The sequence below is a fragment of the Oryza brachyantha genome, chromosome 5, assembly GCF_000231095.2.
Source record: "Oryza brachyantha chromosome 5, ObraRS2, whole genome shotgun sequence".
NCBI classification, from domain to species: domain Eukaryota; kingdom Viridiplantae; phylum Streptophyta; class Magnoliopsida; order Poales; family Poaceae; genus Oryza; species Oryza brachyantha.
Window position 1 is genome coordinate 9,379,762 of NC_023167.2, and position 20,510 is coordinate 9,400,271.

At 40.7% G+C, this 20,510-nt stretch overlaps 3 protein-coding genes across 3 annotated transcripts; all 3 read left to right on the top strand.

The window, feature by feature from the left end:
* The first annotated feature begins 1,573 nt into the window (after positions 1–1,573).
* Positions 1,574–2,769, top strand: LOC102716882 (protein ALP1-like). Its single transcript, XM_006656494.3, has 3 exons — positions 1,574–1,870; positions 1,945–2,170; positions 2,254–2,769. Exons 1-3 carry the CDS (start codon positions 1,574–1,576, stop codon positions 2,697–2,699), a joined length of 969 nt encoding a protein of 322 aa, XP_006656557.3. The 3' UTR covers positions 2,700–2,769.
* Positions 2,770–2,987: 218 nt separating this feature from the next.
* On the top strand, positions 2,988–4,233 carry LOC102717165. Its single transcript, XM_006656495.3, has 2 exons — positions 2,988–3,338; positions 3,426–4,233. Exons 1-2 carry the CDS (start codon positions 2,988–2,990, stop codon positions 3,999–4,001), a joined length of 927 nt encoding a protein of 308 aa, XP_006656558.3. The 3' UTR covers positions 4,002–4,233.
* A 10,855-nt stretch (positions 4,234–15,088) lies between these two features.
* Positions 15,089–18,774, top strand: LOC102722497 (protein ACTIVITY OF BC1 COMPLEX KINASE 3, chloroplastic). The gene is made up of 7 exons (XM_040524226.1): positions 15,089–15,528; positions 15,628–15,855; positions 16,232–16,567; positions 16,997–17,552; positions 17,641–17,827; positions 17,943–18,309; positions 18,405–18,774. Exons 1-7 carry the CDS (start codon positions 15,202–15,204, stop codon positions 18,525–18,527), a joined length of 2,124 nt encoding a protein of 707 aa, XP_040380160.1. The 5' UTR covers positions 15,089–15,201; the 3' UTR covers positions 18,528–18,774.
* The last annotated feature ends 1,736 nt before the right edge of the window (positions 18,775–20,510 follow it).

Below are 20,510 nucleotides of genomic sequence, written 5' to 3' on the forward strand. Positions count from 1 at the left end.
TATAACTTTTCTCCTAAAACAGATCTATTATTCTCACAAACGATAGAGATACCATAGGAGCACATGCTACAATTGCATCTCTATATACGAAAGCTATGCAGTTTCTCTGGCTAGAAACGTGCCACGTGGCACTGCCCACAGCCTAGGAAATGAGAAGGCAACGCTTGGCCCTATAGGGAGGCACAAGACAGCAAGATTAAGGGGCTGTTTGGTTGCCTGTACCATTCTAGCTCGTATGAGATATACAGAAAAACAGGTGTTTGGTTGCCTGTACAGAGGGTCAGAGCCAGGCTAGACTCATGCAAATTACAGCCCGTGGCCAGGCTGAGGAGAAACGCTCAGGTCGAGCTTCTCATCTCGGCCTGGCCCGGACGATGCATCCAGCCTGCACCCGCAAGTGCAAAGCCTGCACCCGCAAATGCAACGAAGCCCGAGGGGGGGGGTCAATCTGCCCCCGTCTCATTTTTCCACAGCACCCCCACCACCTAGGGTTGGGCATCCCAACCCCATCCACCGCTGCTGCCGCCTCCAGGAGAGTGCACGACGCCGCCACACCAGAACTCCGCCGCGCGGCTCGACTGGGAGGCCGCCGCCTTGACCCTTCTCCCGACGCGCCTCGTCGGACCTCCTCCCGCCGCCGCCTGTGGGTCGACCGGGACGCCGCCGCCTCGACCCTCATCCGAACGCGCCTCGTCGGTCCTCCTCCCACCGGTGTCCCCTCGAACCTCCTCCCACCGGCGCCGCCTCGAAGCTCCGCCCGCCAGTGTCGGATCCAGCCTACCCCCGCGCCGGCTGTGAGTCGGACGAACACCGCCGTCGCCTCCAACCTCGTCCCACCGCTGCCTGCGGATCGTCCCGCCGCTCGCGACTGCAGCTCGGCCGAGGCACCGCCGCCACGAAGCTGCTCCTGCCAGTGCCTCCTCCGACCTCCAGTGACTCGGTCAGCCGTCGTCGCTACCTACTGGTATTAATGTCTTGTATTTTTGGCGTATTCAATTGGTTTAATTCCGTTCATACTTTTTCATCTGTACTTAGGTGATTTTGTTGCATGTTCATCTGAATGGAGCATTGCTCATGTTATTGCTCTATATAAAATTCATAGAGGCAGAACCATGTATGCATAAATCTTATATTTCTTTAAATTCCAACAAAGTCCAGTGCTACGCATGTGCTTTGTTCTGTGTCATATGGTTCCATTTAGTTACCTACTTCATTTCATAATTAGGAAACAAGCATACGGAATTACAAAACAAAATATGGTGTAGGCACATGCATGTCATTTCATATGTGTCGTATGGTTGGAGTTGCTACATACAAGTTATTGACTATGCTTTCATAAATTTTGGTAATTGCATAGATGGAAGAACTATGGCGTATACGTCAGATCCTAATGGCAAAAGCTGCTGGTTTAGTAGCTACAATGTGTGCTTACATGATTTTTATTGTGAGGAGAGCTAGACAACGCAGTCATAGGATTACATATGGACCATTGATGGAGAGGGACTTAGCTAGAAAGAACAATCTCTGTTTCATCTATGAATCAAATGATACAAATTGTCTTAATCAACTTAGAATGAGGAGAGCACCTTTCTTTCGATTGTGTAACTTGTTACGCCAAAGAGAATTGTTACGGGACACTATTCATAGCTCGATCGAGGAACAAGTTGCCATGTTCCTTCTAGTTGTAGGCCACAATTTTAGATTTAGGGCGTTACAACCTATTTTTAGGAGGTCAACTGAGACAATAAGTAGGCACTTTGGGGAGGTCCTCTATGCTATTGGTGAGCTAAGAAGTGAGATGATCAAACCACCGTCAACAGATATTCATCCTAAAATTCAGGGGAACCGAAGATTCAACCCTTATTTTAAGGTAACAAAATTATTTTGCTAAAATAAGTTGCTATTTTATTAACCAATTACCCTAACCTTTCTCTTGGTAATTAGGATTGCATTGGTGCACTAGATGGAACCCATGTGCTCGCTCGGGTTCCATCTACAATGGCACCAGCCTTTAGGGGTAGGAAAGGTGTTACTACCCAAAATGTTCTGGCTACAGCGGACTTTGATCTTAAATTTACATATATACTTGCTGGTTGGGAAGGGTCTGCACATGATGCTCTCATACTTACAGATGCCTTGGAGAGGCCAGATGGTATTAGAGTCCCCGCAGGTAATAGATCACTAATGATATGGGTGAAACAATATTTTTTTAAACTTTTGATGATAACTAGAGCCATGATTGTTATGTGTTAGGCAAATACTACCTTGTTGACGCTGCCTACGCTGCTAGACCTGGTTTTCTTCCTCCATACCGCGGATGTCGAGACCACTTGAGAGAGTACGCGGGGGGCCTCAATCCTCGTGACAAAAGAGAGTTGTTCAATTTAAGACACTCCTCTCTTAGAGTCACAGTCGAGCGAGCATTTGGTGTCTTCAAAAACCGTTTCAAGATTGTCTACAACAAGCCTTTCCATCCATACAAAACCCAAGTGAAGTTGGTCCTTGCTTGTTGCATACTTCATAATTGGATACTTCAATATGGCAATGATGAATTTGTACCACTAGAAGATGGATGGAATCCAAGTGACGACGAGGAAGACGATCCCGATGAACTAGACCAAGATAATAGGAGTATGGTCCAGATTAGGGATGATTTGGCTTCAGATATGTGGGACAACCGGGGTTCATCTAGGGTGTAGATTGGAGTTTGATATGTATTGTTCTATGTTGTATTGCATTAATGTGGGTTTTGGTCTATTCCCCCTTGTACTGTACTGTGCTCAATTTGTGTAGTTTTCTATTGTATTACATGAATTTGTTTGTCCTCTAATTTTAAGTTCACTGTAGTGTGCATTCTGATTAACACATGTATGTTCATTCACTTGCACTAATTAACTAACACATTACCTATTTAATTTACACATGTATGTTCATTCGATGGGTACTCTAACTATTTATTTGTGTACTACCTTAAGTGAAATCCGAGGATGGCTGATTTAGATGAGGTCGGTGGAGGGGCTGCTGGACAAGGGGTTAGAGGAGCCTTGCGCTGGACAGCCCACATGTCATCTTTAATGTTAAAGAAAATGGTTGAACTTATAGCACAAGGCGTCAAGACTGACAAAGGTTTCAAGGAAGTCCACTTGAACCAAGTTGCTCGAACTTTGAGTGATCACTACGGAATTGAAATTAGTGGAACCCAAGTATACAACCATCTTCGCAAATGGCGTTCAAGGTGGGTACGTATCTCTAGGCTGAAAGACCTTAGTGGGGCTCTATGGGATGATCAAAACAACATGATTGTCCTAGAAGAGGAGCACTACATGGGCCATGCCAAGGTTTGTCAATAGAAATCTAAATTTAATTTAGTTGTACTGTTAGTAAGAGATAAATTGACATACATTGTTGTTTTTCTCATTTTGTAGGATCATCCGAAGGATGTGGAGTTCCTCAATGTTCCCCTAGAGAACTATGTTCAGATGTCAATTATTTTTGGCAATGGACAAGCAACAGGAAGATTCGCTATGGGCTCTAATGAGCCTCTTGGTGCTCCTGCTGATGGTGCTGACAGTGGACTTGGACAGCTCGATGGGGATGCAGAGGGGGTTAATGAGGTTCCTGCTAGAGGTGGGAGTGTTGCTGGAGGCGACAACTCTAATGCCCCTCATTTTAATGATAATGTTGGTGCGTCATCCTCATCTGGGAAGAGAAAAAGAACCCCCATTATTACCGAAGAAGAAGGAGCTCTTCTAACTAACATGACAAGTGCTTTGCATGATGTGGCTTCGGCTATTCGATCCACTGCTCACACCGAAGTGCACCCTGATCTGTACCAAGCAGTGATGGATCTTCCTGGTTTTAGTGAGGACCAGTTAGATCTTGCTCTAGCTCATCTTTGCGCTAACAAATCTAGTAGCCTTATATATATTCAGAAAAATGAGGAACGGCGTGCTCGTTGGGTTTCAAAGTTTCTAGCAGATCATCATCCTGATTGCATCTAGTCATTGCCTAGTTGAAATGCAACGGTGGTAGTGGCTAGTGGGACATCCGAATAAGTTCACTTTTTTATGTTGTAAGTGAACACCACGTTATTTTGTGTTGGGTGCTACTAGAGACCAAATAAGCTTTTTTACTTGTAAACACCATTTATTTTGTGTTGGGATTGCACATGAGTTCATACTGGACACCATATGCTATTTTGCTGGATCGAATAAAATTGTTTTGGTTAACTAATGCTCTTGTCTATTTTCAGCTTGTCTTTTGTACTGGATTGAGATGGTGGATTATTTGTGTTAACAAATTAACAACAGTGGTGCTGTACTATTTACCTGAATTCTTGTGTTTTTGTTATGTAACAACCGATTAGCTAACTGATGATCCTAGTTATTGAAGATTGTGTGGATTAAGCATTTGTTGTCCCTTTCAGATATGATTAGTATTGTTCAGTTCATTTTGGGTGAATTGTGATAAATGGCAAATTATGAGGCTGAAGATGTGACTGATTGTTCTTGTGCCTGGTGCGTTGATCTATAGTTGTCTGGTTGTATGCTCTCCAGCTGCTATCTATGCTATTTTCACAAGTGCATCTTACTAGAAACCATGTGTGATGCCGTGATGTTACTACTGGACAAGTCTAGCTTATGCAGTACTGGAGTACTGGAGTTACATATGCCCTTATGCAGTTTCGTTAATCAAAGTAGTAAAACTGGACTGTAATATTTTTTGGTCAAGGTATTGGTCCCTATATTTGTCACTGTATCTCATATTATTGGCCTACCTTGCAATGCTCAGAAAGAAAGAAGATGTTTAGAAGAAAGCAGTTACAATTCGCTTCTGCTAGAAACATGGTTGTCGCTGTGAAAGTTTTTCATCTCGATATGCAAGGGTGCAGATAGACGTTTCATGACAGAATGCAAAGCTTTCAGGAGCATTCGGCACCGGAATCTACTTCCAGTTCTAACTTCATGCTCTACCATTGATAATTTGGTCAGTATGTGTGCTGCTGTGATGTTAGTAATGAGCATGAATTAGAAGAAAATACAAGTTGTTCATTTTTTAAATTATATAAATACTTTCTTCAAATTAAATTATATAAATACAATTCATTCACTTCACAATAGTACACGTAGTTCATAGTATATCTTTCTGTAATGAAAAATACAGTAACTTTCCCATTCAACCATCACATGACGATGTGATGAAGTCAGGTTGAAATTATCCAACCAAACACCATCTTCTGTATACAGCATCCAGAGATACAACCAACCAAACAGTATCTTAGGCCATCCAGGACAAACTCATACAGACAACCAAACACAACCAATTGCATGACTGTATCCAGGCTGAGAACAGTCAGGCTAGAGGATACGGACCAGGTTGGGATTATACAGGCAACCAAACACATCCTAAAGGCAGGTAACACTGCAGTCCACAGCAGCCAGCAGCAGGTGGCAGCCCACCAGGCGTCAGGCCGCGCTGCTCGCAAAACAAAATCTTTCCCGAAACTACATGTCCATTGAATTTCTTTTGCGACTTACCTTCTTCTCGAGTAATGAGTGTCAAGTAACAAATATTTAAGCTTAACAAGCCTATAATATTTCATCAAATATCATTGGCTAATAAATAATCCTAATAAACCTTTATACTCCTTCTAATTTTTTAATTAACGTTGTTCACTTTTAATCTATGATTGACTATGTGTCTTATTAAAAAACTATGTAATTATTGATTATTTTGTTATGATTTGATTTATTACTAAAATAACTTTAAGTATAATTTATAATTATGCATATTTGATAAAAAGTTTGAATAAAATGAAGAGTACTAAAATAACTTTAAATTCCACGTGTTGGTGGTTCACTACCAGAACAGAGACAAAACTTTCCGGCCCAACTACCAAATCGAATGGAAGCTTGGCACACATGCATTTATCTCAACCGGATTAAAGGGCGCGTTTAGTTGGTGAAATAAAAAATTTTGCATGTCATATCAGACGTTTAGTTGATGCAATTAGTTTTTCATTTTATCTATATTTAATACTCTATTTAGGTGTCCAAAGATTCGATGTGATGTTTTTGGGTGAAAATTTTTGGGAACTAAACAGCCCCAAAATACCAGGAACAATGCTGGAATGGACAGATCAGGGTTGTACCGTACCTCCAAGCGGATTAGCGCCGCCTTGCCTCAAGAGGAGTGCTCGACTGGGGCTCGCCACAAAAGACACGCCGATGAGATTAAGAGCAGGTACAATAGCAGGCTATAAGCTAGCTATAAGCATATTTTAAAGAGATAAAAGGGAAGAGAGAAGAGAGGTGAACTACTAATTTGTAGCCAACCGCACACGGGCTCGAAGACAAAATGTATGTATGACATATAGGACCATGTATTAATATTTTGTAGGTAACTATTGTATGAATTGGCTATTAAAAATGACTGTAGATGAATTGGAGCTAGTAGTTGGCTATACTATTGAACTTGCTCTAAGGATCGATCGGCTGGTATTAGCACTTGCTCTCAAACCGCGTACTCAGTGATTTATCCCAAACCGTCACGTGGACGCGCTATCTGCCCGAGAAATCTTAGAAGAATATAGATGTGTCCAAGCCCACCGCCCACGTGATTGTCTTTCTAGCCCTTTGTTCTTTTGAATCCTAGGTGTTTCCTGATGTGGCCTGAAATAGGAAACAAGGCCATGTCGATAGACTCAGGAAGACGTCTATTTTCCTCATTATGAGAGAAGTTTGATTCATGTCAGCAAAACCGAGTATACCACATCTCTTTCATCCATCGAAGTCGAATCAATTTTTACCTCTAAGTTAATTTTGAGCACAATTTTGTCCTATATGGCACATCTCTGTCACATTGACATATTATTTATTCAGCATCGCATCTACGTGATGCTCGCGTGGCATTATAGTCAACAAAAAGGTATCATCCACATCATGTCATAAACATAAAAGCATATTACAGGACCCACATGTCATCCCCTTTTCTCTCTTCCCCATCCTCTCTCTATGTGAGGTTCTCCCATGGCGTTGAGATTAAGGCAACTACCATAAGGAGTAGGAGGGCAGCCATCGCCACCACCGAGAGCAGTCGGCAGACCATCGTCGAGGCTTGGCCCTCTCCACGGTCTCCCTTCCGTGGCACCTTCATGTCGAACTTGTCCTAGCTAGAACAAACAGGGAAGAAGGGAGAGAAGAGAGAAACAACACTCAAGGGGAGGGGGCCTTTGAGCTTCATTGCTACGAGCGTCATTGTTAGCATCAGGCCCTTGTCGCCACTAGATGTTGCATTGTTGCGCCTCTCCTTCAAGACAGTACTAGCACCACCAATCGTTATAGCTTGGTATATACGAGCTCAACTCATCGACATGGAGGACACCATCCACGACATGTCCCTGCTATCCTTCTTTACCTTGGCTTCTGCCCCACTTTCCTCCTTGTATGGCTACATAGTTCATCAGTGCTCCTTATCTAGCCTTCATCCTTGGGATCACTTAGATTTAGAGTCAGTGAGACATGATCCTATCAGAAAAACTCTCCCTATCAAACCTCAATGAAACATCAACAATCTTCCTCAGGAAGAAGTAGCACTCATCCTCGCTGGTAGCCAACTCCAAGTTTGTAAGAGGCAAAATAGCTATGGTGTCAGATGAGTAGCACAAACAGGGAAAAATACTAATGGTTAGAGGGGACACAAATGCTTCCACCAAGCAATCAGGCTCGTGGCAACTCAAGTGGATGTGGAGAGCTAGGCAACAACGATGGTCAATGAAGGCCACTAGATTGGCTATGAGCTCTAGCTTGATTTCTAGTGATCGTCACCTCATCATGCTTCTTCGGTAGTTTTGATGGGAGAGCATGCTCGAGCTTCTGTCTACCAATCGCTCCCTCCACTCCCACTGACTGCCTATGACATGTGTCTTGACGGAGAGCCTGATGGTGGCATTCTTGGATGGTAGAGGTGCCCTGGGGTTTTGTGGTGGTGAAAGCCTCTAGATCCTGGGAGGGGACCCGAAGACAACCTTTGGATGATTGGACGACCGAGAGGAGGTTAGGGGGGGGGGTGAGGTGAAGGTGGTGAAGAGGAGCTTGTGGCAAGAAGAGAAGCATCAGACCTTAACAACACCGTGGATCTAGTAGGTCACTTCCGAGAAGCATGAGGTCGGACACCGCCAAACTCATGCCTCCTTGACCATCCTTCCCCTAGTACATCAGAGAAGATAGGGAGAGAGAGGAAGAGAAGGGAGAGGGGAGAGAGGATGATATGTAGGTCCTACTGTATTTTTCATGTTTTATGACAACTAGATGAGACCTTTTTTAGTTGACTAAATTGTTACGTAGGTGCCACGTTGGATGATAACCTTGTCAATGTGTCATGTAACTGCCACATAGGATACATTGCTCTCCATATCGCTAGAGGGGCAATGAACTAGTTTCGATAGTTGAGGGAGATGATATACCCAATTTAAGTTTGAGGGAGGCAGATCAGGTTCGGTCTATAATTAATCGAGCGAGGCAAAATAGACTATTTCCTACGTTCGCGAGCATTCACCCACTAGTTGGTTTGTTGTTGCCATCCACTTTCTCCATCATAATTAATGTCTCCTACGTAGACACACACAACATCATATATAGCCACAAGTATGTCTCCTTTTGATATCCACTTAACTCATATAGACCAATGATTAGTCCGTGATCTTATCCCACCAATCCGGGTTTAGCCACTGACATCATTGATGGGATTGGGAACACCCGATGCCAAGGAGAAGGTCGACCTTAGATTAGCTAGAGGGACATTGACATTAGTGATGCATGTGGATGCCATATACCTTACTAGAGATGGTGTTGGATGCCACATCGCTCACCATCATGTCTTAGAACATTCCCAACAACTCATCTAAATTTGATCATCCATATCTTTAATTAGATGATCATCTAAAACAGTTTCATCCTTCATATATCTCTTTGTACTCTAGAAGATCATCCATATATGACATCCTCCATATCTCTTTGGAGAATGGAGAGAGAACATCTAAATATAGAGTTTCTCTCTCCTGATATAGATGACATCTAAAAATAAAGGATATGATGGATGTTCTGTTGGAGCTCTACTTTTACCCTTCATTCTCTATTTTTAGGATAGAGTATAGGATAGAAGAGTTGTTGAGAATGCTCATAGGGTAGACTCTCTGGATGAAAATCTAGTTCTAGTTTTTTTTAATAGTGACAACGAAATCCTAGATGTCGTGGCCTTCTTTGAGATGCTATAATGGAGGTTTCCAATTATTATCGTGGTAGTGGTGGTTTTTTTTGTCACATTTGGTTTTGGTGGCTTACGATGGGAAGATCTGGGTGAAATGATTTATTACGGCTCTATTACTCTTTAACGTTATTTTTCTCTATTACTTTTTAACGTTATTTTTCTCTTTGGTTCGACGTCAGTTGTTAGTGGTGATATGAGCAAAATTTCGGGAGATTCGATTTTCCGGTTGAAGAAAGACAAGAACGGCACATAACCTGTAAGCTATTAGAGAAGCAACGGTTTTGTAGATTATCATCGACCATGGATGTAATTTTAGCGATATGTATTATAACTAATTAAGGTAATGTTCTTTCTTCTTTTCAATCAAAGCTGTTGTTTTATATTTGCAATTGTTCATCGTGTAACATGCTGAGATGTTGTAATAATTAGTTGTAGCATATTCAAAATATTGCCGAAATGAATTCTATTATTTAAAAAAAGATCCACCAACATGTCACATGTGTTTGCTCCTCCTCCGGCCCCCGCTACCAATCTGTCCTAGTCTCTGCCTGGAAGGACTCTAATCTCCAAGGAAAGCAACAGCTCTGCGTTTACTTCAACCTGCCTCCAAGCTCGTGTCCAGCGTGCAACGAAAATCAAACACGTGATATTATTATATAGGGACATATGGCCAAATTAGTAGCCAAAACAACACTCGTAAACTGTAGGGTTAGTTGAGATTAGTATCCATCCCCCTGTTCTTGCTGATCATGGGGTGATAAGTACGTTTGTAAACGAAAAATAATTTATTAGTTAAACTTTGTATATTTATTGTTTGCAATCTAAAAACTATTACTGGAAAATAAACTTTTGTAAAAAAATCCCTAAAATCAACTTTAAGTTTAAAGTTAAAAATTTAAAATTTGCCATATAAACATAAGTAGGAAAAAAGTGCATATCGTGTTTAATTGAAATTCTAGCCTTGGAACAAGCTAGAATTTAAAATGAGAGGAGTGCATGTGAATGGAGAGAGGCGTATGGAAATATTTGTATAGGTGGTAAGAACTTTTACGGTGAGTATATACTACCGGTATACTTTGCAGAGTTTGCCATAAAATAAAATAAAAATCGTTTTAGTAATTTAACGAGTGAGCTTTAATCCAATGGTGAAACGACTTCGAGGCACCTATCGTTAAATCAATCCACGGCAAGAGACGACGGCACGAGTATGGTGGCAACATGCTTGCTACTACTGCCTTATATGATTTGAATTTGCAAAAAATATTCCTAAGAAATAACATAAAAAATACAAGTTTTTTTAAGACAATGACTTCAAAACAACTTAATTAAATGAAAATCAAACCAAGTTATATCATCAGATTGTTTATACTGATACTACCTCCGTCCCGAAATAAAGTCATTTTTTATTTTTTAGATACAGTGTTTTGACTCTTCGTCTTATTTAAAATTTTTTTGCGATTAATATTTTTATTGTTACTGGATGATAGAATATGAGTAGTACTTTATGGGTGACTAATTTTTTAAATTTTTGAATAAATTTTTCAAATAAGACAAATGGTTAAAGCATTGGGTACAGAAATCGAAAAATAACCTTATTATGGGACGTAGTAGCATATACCGATAATATATTTTACCTTGTGTTTAGAAGAGAAGATGTATATGGTATTGTTCGTTCTGGAATCTTTCACTAATGCAATTACTCCTATTCATAACAACTGACATCGTAGAGGATATGTGCCCCATTCGTAACAACTTATTAAAAAAGAATGGACTAAAATAATAGCTAGCGTACCGACGAGAACTATGGAAAATGTCTGAATTGTCTGAATTCTAGTCACCCTGGTATGATCGCTGCAGAACCAGACATAGGGTAACTTAGACTTGAGCCCTACGTCTGGTTAAAACAACACATTAGAAAAATACTAAGTGTAGTTAAAAACTTATCCTAAGATATATATGTTCAATTGTTGAGCCCCAGGCTCAAGAATTCCGTGGTTCCGTCACTTGCTAATCTTTGTTATGAAATACTCGATCTAAAGCTATAGTATAAAAGTATATTTAACAATAAATAAAATGATATAAGAATAATTAATAATTATATAAATTATTTAAATAAGATAAATAGTCAAACGTATATAAAAAAACCAACGAGAACGGACGGAGGTAGTATTCTGGAAGTGGGTGAGACCGTGAAAACATTCATCGATCCGGAAAACCGCCCTGAATCATGGACGGGGATGTTGCACATCACGACAGGAGGATTGATGGACAGAGAGAACGGGAAGCAATGTCTACCCCCCAAGAAAAAGATCCGAGTGGAAGAGGAGCGCAGCCAACAAACCAGCACCATGTAGTTGCGGTCATCACTTGTCCAAGTGTTGCTGTCATACACATACCTTCGACTCGGCTGATTAAAGACCTTATTTAAGAGCTCAATATAAGAAAACCAGAGTATAAGTATGAAAAGGGAGGGAAAATAAGTATATTTATTAGTTTCTTTGTATGAGCAACCCAACGTGACGCGACAACTTTCATCCGTATTTTTGTTTATGTTTATATTTGTAAACTAAAATTTGAATTTTTTATTATAAATTTGGAATTGATTTTACAGTTTTTTTATCAATGTTTATTTTTCAGCCTTGACATTTAGATCATTAATAGTTAGTATATAAAAGTTTTATTCCTAAATTATTTTTGTTTTTGAATATGTTTGATTATTTTTCTATGAAAAACAAATAATCACCATTTTACTTACCGAGTATCAGTATAGTATACCCACGAGAAGAATATTTATTTACTCAAGCCTTATAACAACAGTTGCTATGCATAGGTTATACTTAAAAAACAAAAGACCAAAAGTATAAGATTATAATTAAACACGAGAGTTTGTTCGATTTCTAGTGAATTAAAATCACTTCCTTCGGAAACAATTCATGCACAATTTCTCTTTTCGAAAGAATAAAATTAACTAAAGTATTCAATTGTGTCTGATGTTGCTACAGGACACTCGATTTGTAGCATTTGCTCCATGATACTGTAGATCTGTAATTTTGTTCTAGGACATTCTGGACATTATTTAAATATATCATCTTCCAATAGGGAGCTAGAACTCTTACAAATGGTGATTTTACTCTCGGTACACCTTGATTTAAATTTGTACCAGTTTTAGTTGAATTTCAACATACTTTGTAAAATTCAAAGCTGGTCACAAATTGCAAAAAATGAGAGTTGCCAAAAATAGTTTTAAAAATTGAACAAATATGTGTTGAATTAGGAACTTTTTAAAATGTTTTCTTGTTTCCTCAATTTGGAACAAGTTTTGAATTTTACAAAATATTTTTCAAATTTGATACAAAGTTGTTTGAATTTAGATATTGTAAGGTGGCAGAAGGGCGAAACAATCTTTTTCAATGTTTCATATACAATGGAGAATGGTATATTAAATAACAATCATACTGGTTTTTTTACAAACAACCATAAAACTAGAGTATTATACTATGAAACCATAAAACTGTAGAGGATGATTGTTCAATATTTTCAGGGAATAAGTCAAACGATATATTTGTAAATAAAAATAATTGTGAATAAAAAAATTATGTATGTATTCTTAATGATCCAAAATCTAATTTTGCAAAATAAAGTACATTAAAAGATTAAAATCAACCCTAAATTTAAGGTTAAAAATTTAAATGTTATCTTATAAGCGTAAACAGAAGCAAAAGGATGGGGTCATAATATCTTACAGCAAATGTCACAAATCAAAGCGTCTTCACAGAAAAAGTTAAATTTTTAACCTTAAATTTAGAGTTCATTTGGGGTTTTTCACCGAAGTTTATTTTTCAGCCTTGGTTTTTTATTATTAAAAATATATATATAATTTTTATTCATAGAATATTTTTATTTGTAAATATGTTGTTTGGCTTTTTTTTTAAACGCTCGAACAATCACCGCCTAGCTTGTTGTGTAAACTCCTAAGATAATACCGTGTTTTAGGTCTTATTTGATCATAGGGCCTCAAAACACGACAAATATATGAATTAGATAGAAATTCAATGGAAAATGAAGTGTTAAAAAAAAGGCATGAACATGCATGGAATGATTCCATCGGTAGAAAGAAAAAGAACACATGTGTTTGAGGAGAGCCAAAAACTCAAAAGAGAAGTCCCCCCGAGGGTTGATCTCATTTTAAATTTCAAAAAATGTTTCGACTAATTGAGACATTGCACATAATTGCATAGGATTCAATTGTATCTAATACTTTAACCATTGAATAATGTAGATAATTTTCATGGCCGATTGGTTGGTAAAAAGTAAAATAAAAAAACATGAATGAAGCAACAAGATAACCTAAAACTAAAACGTGTATACATGTTTATTCATTTTTTACAGCCAATATTTAAAAATAGACAATGAAGTAAAACCCAAAATAAATTCTCCAACTCATAAGATAACAATAAACATACAATAAGTCATGTAAAATCATTTTTCTAGTAATAGAGGTCACTTGTTCTAGTTAATGTCCGAAGTACCGCTCCCTTTATCCCAGGGCATATCGATCTTAAAATATTGCAGAGAGAATAAGGATTAGGGTGTAAGATTAAAATCACATTTTGTTACATGCAGTTGATACGGTTGGGCTATATATGAAGTCTGTGAAGACAGTACTACGAGAACTTCTGTGCCGAAATTGATATTTTACATATTCTATCTAGCTATATTCGGACCAAACTTAAAACCGAGTAAAGTTACTATGCATGTGTATTTTTTATGAAAGGTGGAATATTATCTAAATTTTTTTATATAAAAAGATAATATTAATTAATATTAAATTAAAAAATCTACCACGTAAATATGAGAAGTAAATATGAGACTATGAACTTCTATATTTTTTATAAAAAATACATTATTTAACGGTTAAAAAAAATAAGCTAAAAAAAGATAAATAATCTAAAAGAGCATGGTCAATGTACCTATATTTCCGTAGGAGGAGTAGGCGGTAGAACGATACAGTTTCAGGTAGCAGTATCACGACCTGTTTGTTTCCGTTCAACATTTTTAAAGTCCGTCACATCGAAATCGATATTTAGACGCTAGAAGTGTTAAATATAAACAATTAATAAAACTCATCTTATACTCTGTACTATTTCGTGAGATGAATCTATTGAGCTTAATTAGTCTATGACGAGCGAATGTGATACTACATAACATTTGCTAATCGTGGATTAGTTAGGTTTAAAAATTTATCTAACGAGACAGCCTTTACCTATACAATTAGTTTTATTATTAGTTTATATTTAATACTTCTAATTAACGTTTAAACCTCCGATGTAACAGAAGACTTAAAAAAATATCTGGATCCAAACGACCACTCAGTCAGCGATGGAAGGTCAAATTCAGGCCCCGTTGAGATTGCAAATTTTTTTTTAAAACATCACATCGGATATGTGGACACACTTTTAAGGTATTAAACGTAGTATAATAATAAAATAAATTACAGATTCCGGAACTGCGAGACGAATCTTTTGAGCCTAATTAATAAATCATTAGCACATGTGGGTTACTGTAGCACTTATAACTAATCATGTACTAATTAGGCTCAAGAGATTCGTCTCACGATTTTTCATATAACTGTATAATTAGTTTTAATATTTACGTATATTTAATGTCCTATTTAGATGTTAAAAAATTTGATGTAGTATTTTTGGAAAAACAGGGCCTCATGAGCTCCCAAAGTCGCGTCGCAGCGCTGGTGTAACAGCGAGTGAGTGCCGTGGACGCCGCCCCCTCCTCCCCTTCTCTGTGGCGCACATCAAATCCCCAATAAACCAACCAAACCACCACCAAAAAACAAATGTAACAACAGCAGCAGCAAGCGCCCCCGGCGCCGGCCGTCGACGCCTCCACCTCCACCTCCACCACTCGGGCTCGGCCGCCATGGCGCCCATCACCACCACGGCCTCGGTCTCCTTCTCCCTCCACTCCCTTCCCCCGCGCCGCCGCAGGCACCACCGGCCCCGCCTCCGCGCCGCCGCCGCCGCCGCCTCCACGGCCGCCGCGCCCCCTTCCCCGTCGTCTCCCGGGAGCCTTTCCATCCAGCTCTCCCCGCGCGCCTCCCCGCCGGCCTCGACCGCCCACGTGGCCGCCGCCCGGGACCGCGCCGAGGACCTGCAGGCCGAGGCCCGCGCCATGACCCGCGCCGCGGCCGCCACCGTCTTCAGCCCCGAGCTCCTCGCCTCCCGCTACGGCTCTCGCCCCGTCAAGGCAGAATCCCTCCCCCACGCCCGATGCTTTCTCAAGTGATACGGCAACAGTCTGGGCACCGCTCCGATTTTTGACCGTGGATTGCTGCTGCTTCACCAGGTGGCGCTTCGCGCGGCGGAGGTGCTGTCCAAGATCGGTGCGTTCGGGCTCAAGGTGTTCCTCGACGAGCAGAGGGGGCAGTCCGCGGCGGTGAGGCGCGCGAGGGCGGTGGAGCTGCGGACCATACTCACCAGGCTCGGCCCGACGTTCGTCAAGATTGGGCAGGGGCTGTCCACGCGCCCCGACCTCTGCCCGCCCGAGTACCTCGAGGAGCTCTCCGAGCTGCAGGTGGTGGCCGTTCTTGCTTGCCCTGCTCTTGTTCGAATATACTCATTCGATTCAAACTTAGTTGGGAACCCCATTCTATGCCAGCATTAGGCCAATGTGGCATGCTCTTGTTCAAGGCTGAAGTGTCACTGGAATTTCTAGTTTGTTTACTGGATAGTAATTTGCCCAAGAACTATTCACCTGTAGCTTCTTGTAGTGCTTGTTGTTTTGAAGGAGGTGGATGATGGCTTGCAAAACGGCTGCATCATTTCGATAGGAAGTAAATGACAGTAGCTTGAGCTTACCATCTGTGATATGTCTTGACAGCTAGGGGGAATTGCTTCTTTTTCTGGTGTAAATTACGTCTCAATTTGGTTTACATGTAACTGTCTTGCAGGATTCGCTTCCCACATTTCCAGATGAAGAGGCATTTGCATGTATCGAGAGGGAGCTTGGCTTTCCTCTTGATTCGATTTACTCATCAATGTCGCCTTCCCCAATTGCTGCTGCAAGTTTAGGCCAGGTTTACAAGGCACGGTTAAAATACTCTGGGAAGCTGGTAGCTGTGAAGGTGCAAAGGCCTGGTATTGAGGATATTATAGGGCTTGATTTTTATCTACTGAGGGGACTTGGCTTCCTAATAAATAAATATGTCGACTTTATATCCAGTGATGTTGTTGCTCTCATGGATGAATTTGCTCGAAGAGTTTACCAAGAGCTTAATTATGTCCAGGTACTTTTTTTTTGTTCTTGTGAAACTTTTTGCACATAATCTGGTGCCATATCTGCAGTGTGTAGATCAAGTCCTAATGTTTTGTTTGATTTGTTCCATTTACACTGTACCTGTGAATAATAGGGTTTGGATGGTATGATTCATTGAAATTTTGGATGAAACCATTCAAACATTTTAAATTCAAACAAGAAAGTTATCAGACCAATATTGTGAACCCTTCATGTGAATGCTTCACAGAACTTCTGATAAAATTGGACTTTTTTGTTTTTTGAACTGAATGGAAGGAGAGCTGTGATATAAGATTAAAAGAAAATTACATAAAGTATTTCACAGAGGTGGTACATAGTACCATAGCCCTGTAGAATTATTTCCTGTTGGTTCATCTACTTGTATTTGATGATTTAAGGGTACCGAAAACTTTGAATGCAGGAAGGCCAAAATGCAAGAAGGTTTAAGAAGTTATATGCTGACAAGCAAGATGTGTTGGTCCCTGATATATTTTGGGACTACACAAGTGCAAAGGTGCTGACAATGGAGTGGATTGAGGGTGTAAAGTTAAACCAGCAAGCAGCTATTGAAAAACAAGGTTTGAAGGTTCTGGATTTGGTGAACATTGGTATTCAGTGTAGTTTAAGGCAACTATTGGAGTACGGTTATTTTCATGCTGATCCTCATCCTGGTAATATATTGGCAACACCTGAAGGGAAGCTTGCCTTTCTTGATTTTGGTATGATGAGTGAGACCCCAGAGGATGCAAGAGTAGCCATCATAGGCCATGTTGTTCACATGGTCAATAGGGACTATGAAGCGATGGCTCGTGATTATTATGCACTCGATTTTTTGGAATCTGATGTAGATGTTTCCCCAATTGTCCCTGCTCTCAAAAATTTCTTTGATGATGCTCTGAACTCAACAGTAAGTGAGCTAAACTTCAAGACCATAGTTGATGGTTTAGGCGCTGTTCTCTACCAGTACCCATTCAATGGTACGTTTTCCTGCTGTTCAGATACTAGTTCAATTATGTTCTCATTCTGCTCATGTAATGATACAACTTGTCTCTTATTCTAATCTAGTACCGGCATACTACGCATTGATACTGCGATCGCTCACTGTACTGGAAGGTTTAGCACTTTATGCTGACCCCAATTTTAAGGTGCTCGCTGCCTCATACCCTTACTTTGCCAAAAGGCTACTCACTGATCCCAATCCATATCTCAGAGATGCTTTAATTGAGCTGCTATTCAAGGATGGAAAATTCAGGCAAGTTTATGTGCCCACATGAATTAGTTAATGGAGAGCTGTGACTACTCTTGCCAGTAATTGCATCTTGTATATAATTATTACTGCTATTTAACCCTAATTTGCTTATCCACAGATGGAATAGGCTTGAAAATCTTCTTGTTCAAGGGAGCCAAGATAGAGAGTTTGCAGCGAAAGATGCTTTACAGCCAGTTCTAAAGCTGCTGCTTGGTCCTGATGGGGAGGAGTTGCGAGTGCTAGTTGTGAAGGAAGCTGTTCGTGTCACAGAAGCCATCACTTTTGGCACCCTGCTTGATTCATATAATGCAGCTCCGGAATTTCTTAAGCCATTAATATCCAGCGGCAATCCAGCCGGACCCTTCAAGATAAGCGACGCTGAGAGGGAACAAATGATCGAGCTCCGAGACAGGGTTTTCAGAATATGGGGCCTTTTGAGATCCTCAGACGGCTTTGATCCAACCATTCTGCAGCCAATTGTGCAGGTATACCTCGGCCTCATTTCTCAGTTCTTGATTCAACCTCTATCGAGAACCATTTAGCTGATACTGTGGACCAACTTTGATGCTCATTCATTCAGGTGCTACAAGAGCCGGAGGCCCGTGTTCTTGGTTCCCGTGTTGCTGGAGGTGTGACGCAGCGCCTTGCGGCCCGCCTGTTGCAGCAGCTGCTGAGAACTCCACCTGCTCCTGGATCTCCTTAGTAGATAAGGTAGCTCCCTCCCACTAAGACATGTAAATTCACACGGTACTTTCCACAGGAAAGAAAAGGGAACTGTAATATTCAGAAATCAAATCAAAGTATATAAGTTGATTTCTTCATTCATGGCGGATAGAAGATCCAGCAGATGTCTGTAAATTGTTCTGTGCAAGCCTGAAAAATTTTGGGTCTACAAAATCGTGAACTCTTTTCCACCTGAAGCTGGTATGAATATATAACCGGATGGCTTAGGACTACGGTACGCGTGTTTCTCGTCTTCTGCATCCTGCATGGCATTCACGTCCTTCTGCAGTCCCTGGGGTTCAAAATATTGGGTTTCCCTTCATGGTGCAGTTGATTGGATTATAAATTCTCGGTTCCATTGCTGTTCAGTCATGAAAAGAGCTGCAGCTTACTCCTTGGTCCAAAAAATTGATTCGTCCGTAGCCAAGAATTAGTTTTTAGAGACGGAGGGGACATGAAGCATTGCTCTCTTGAGGCACCATTTGTTGCCAAGGGGAAGAGAGAGAGGGACAAAACTCCCCCCGTTTTCCCTGAACACGATCCTGAAAAACTACAAAAGTCCTTAAATAATAGGGAACCGCTACCCCACGGGATTCTGTTTTTGGAAGAGAACGATTCCGATGAACACGATACCTCGTCGGTATCAGATTTGATATTGGAAATGAGGTAATTCCGACAAGGTATCAAAGACGATGCATCGCTAGTATCAGATCTAATACTAAAAGCAAGATGATTTCGACAAGGTATCAAACATGATATTTAATTGGTACCAGATCTGATAATGACATATAGTGATTTCGACGAGGTAACAAATATGATACCTCTCGCTATCAAATCTGATACTGCACCAGTATTAGGTGATACCAGTACGGTAACATTTAATACTCGGTTAGTATCACTAAAAAGTTGTTGAATCCTCGTCGTCGTCGCCGTCACGGTCGCGAGCTCCTGTTTGATTTGATTCTTTTCATCTATGTATTTTGGTTTCTTGTAAGTTGTGAGCCTGTGATCTATAGAGAAACATCAGTTTGTAGGTTGGTTGTAAAGGTGGCGGTGATCACCGGCGTGACTAGCAGCATTGGCAAGGCGACAAATTTTTTTTATTTTTTTAAACATTTTGATAAATAATTTTATTACTAAACCTCGGAGGAAAATATTTTCGCTGTATGATCCTTTTGGCCACGCCACCAACATTGGCATGGCAGGCTTTTGCCACACCACTGTCGGTGGCATGATAGCATTGTCTTGCCACGCCACTGATACTGGTGTGGCAATACCAACCAGGCTACGTGACAACATTATCTTGTCACGCCACCGATATTGGCGTGGCCAATAGGTTCGTATGGTGAAAATATTTTTTTCCAAGGTTTAGTAATAAGATAAAATTATTTATTAAAAGGTTTTAAAAATAAAAAATTCCAAGTTGACAGCGGTGGAGTTCGTCAGGAACGGCACCAAGGTCATCGTCGCCGACGTCCAAGATGACCTCGGTCGTGCCATCACATCGGAGCTTGGCATGCATACGTGCGCTGCAATGTCACGGATGAGGCGTAGGTCGCTACGGCCGTCAACTTCGCGGTGGTGCGGCACGACCACCTCGATGTCGTCATCAACAATGCCGACATCGTGGGCTCCCTAGCGCAGCACCCGCTCGATCTCGCCGACGCTGTCATGGCGATCAACATGCACAACATCCTCACCAGGGTCAAGCACACCGCACGCACCGCCGTCACCTTCGCTGCCGTGGTCGTATCCCGTCGTCGACAGGAGACCGTTGTATAGTATTCCTGTAAAAAATAATATTGATCTATTTTTAAGTTGGTATTACTTATATTTAAAATATAAGTATTTATATATTGTCTAGCACAGATTAACGAGATGACAAAATATTATTTTTCAATCACTTCTGTGGTTAAATTTTTAATTGATTATTCTTTCTTTATAAGCATCTAATCGACTTTGG

Excerpts from the sequence above, each read along its gene's own strand:
- LOC102722497 (XM_040524226.1), top strand. The coding sequence starts at position 15,202 with ATGGCGCCCATCACCACCACGGCCTCGGTCTCCTTCTCCCTCCACTCC. Across the intron at positions 15,856-16,231 it reads AGGAGCTCTCCGAGCTGCAG|GATTCGCTTCCCACATTTCC; the intron begins GTGGTGGCCGTT and ends ACTGTCTTGCAG. Across the intron at positions 17,828-17,942 it reads TTCAAGGATGGAAAATTCAG|ATGGAATAGGCTTGAAAATC; the intron begins GCAAGTTTATGT and ends GCTTATCCACAG.
- LOC102717165 (XM_006656495.3), top strand. The coding sequence starts at position 2,988 with ATGGCTGATTTAGATGAGGTCGGTGGAGGGGCTGCTGGACAAGGGGTT. Across the intron at positions 3,339-3,425 it reads ACTACATGGGCCATGCCAAG|GATCATCCGAAGGATGTGGA; the intron begins GTTTGTCAATAG and ends CTCATTTTGTAG.
- LOC102716882 (XM_006656494.3), top strand. The coding sequence starts at position 1,574 with ATGAGGAGAGCACCTTTCTTTCGATTGTGTAACTTGTTACGCCAAAGA. Across the intron at positions 1,871-1,944 it reads GATTCAACCCTTATTTTAAG|GATTGCATTGGTGCACTAGA; the intron begins GTAACAAAATTA and ends CTTGGTAATTAG. Across the intron at positions 2,171-2,253 it reads TGGTATTAGAGTCCCCGCAG|GCAAATACTACCTTGTTGAC; the intron begins GTAATAGATCAC and ends GTTATGTGTTAG.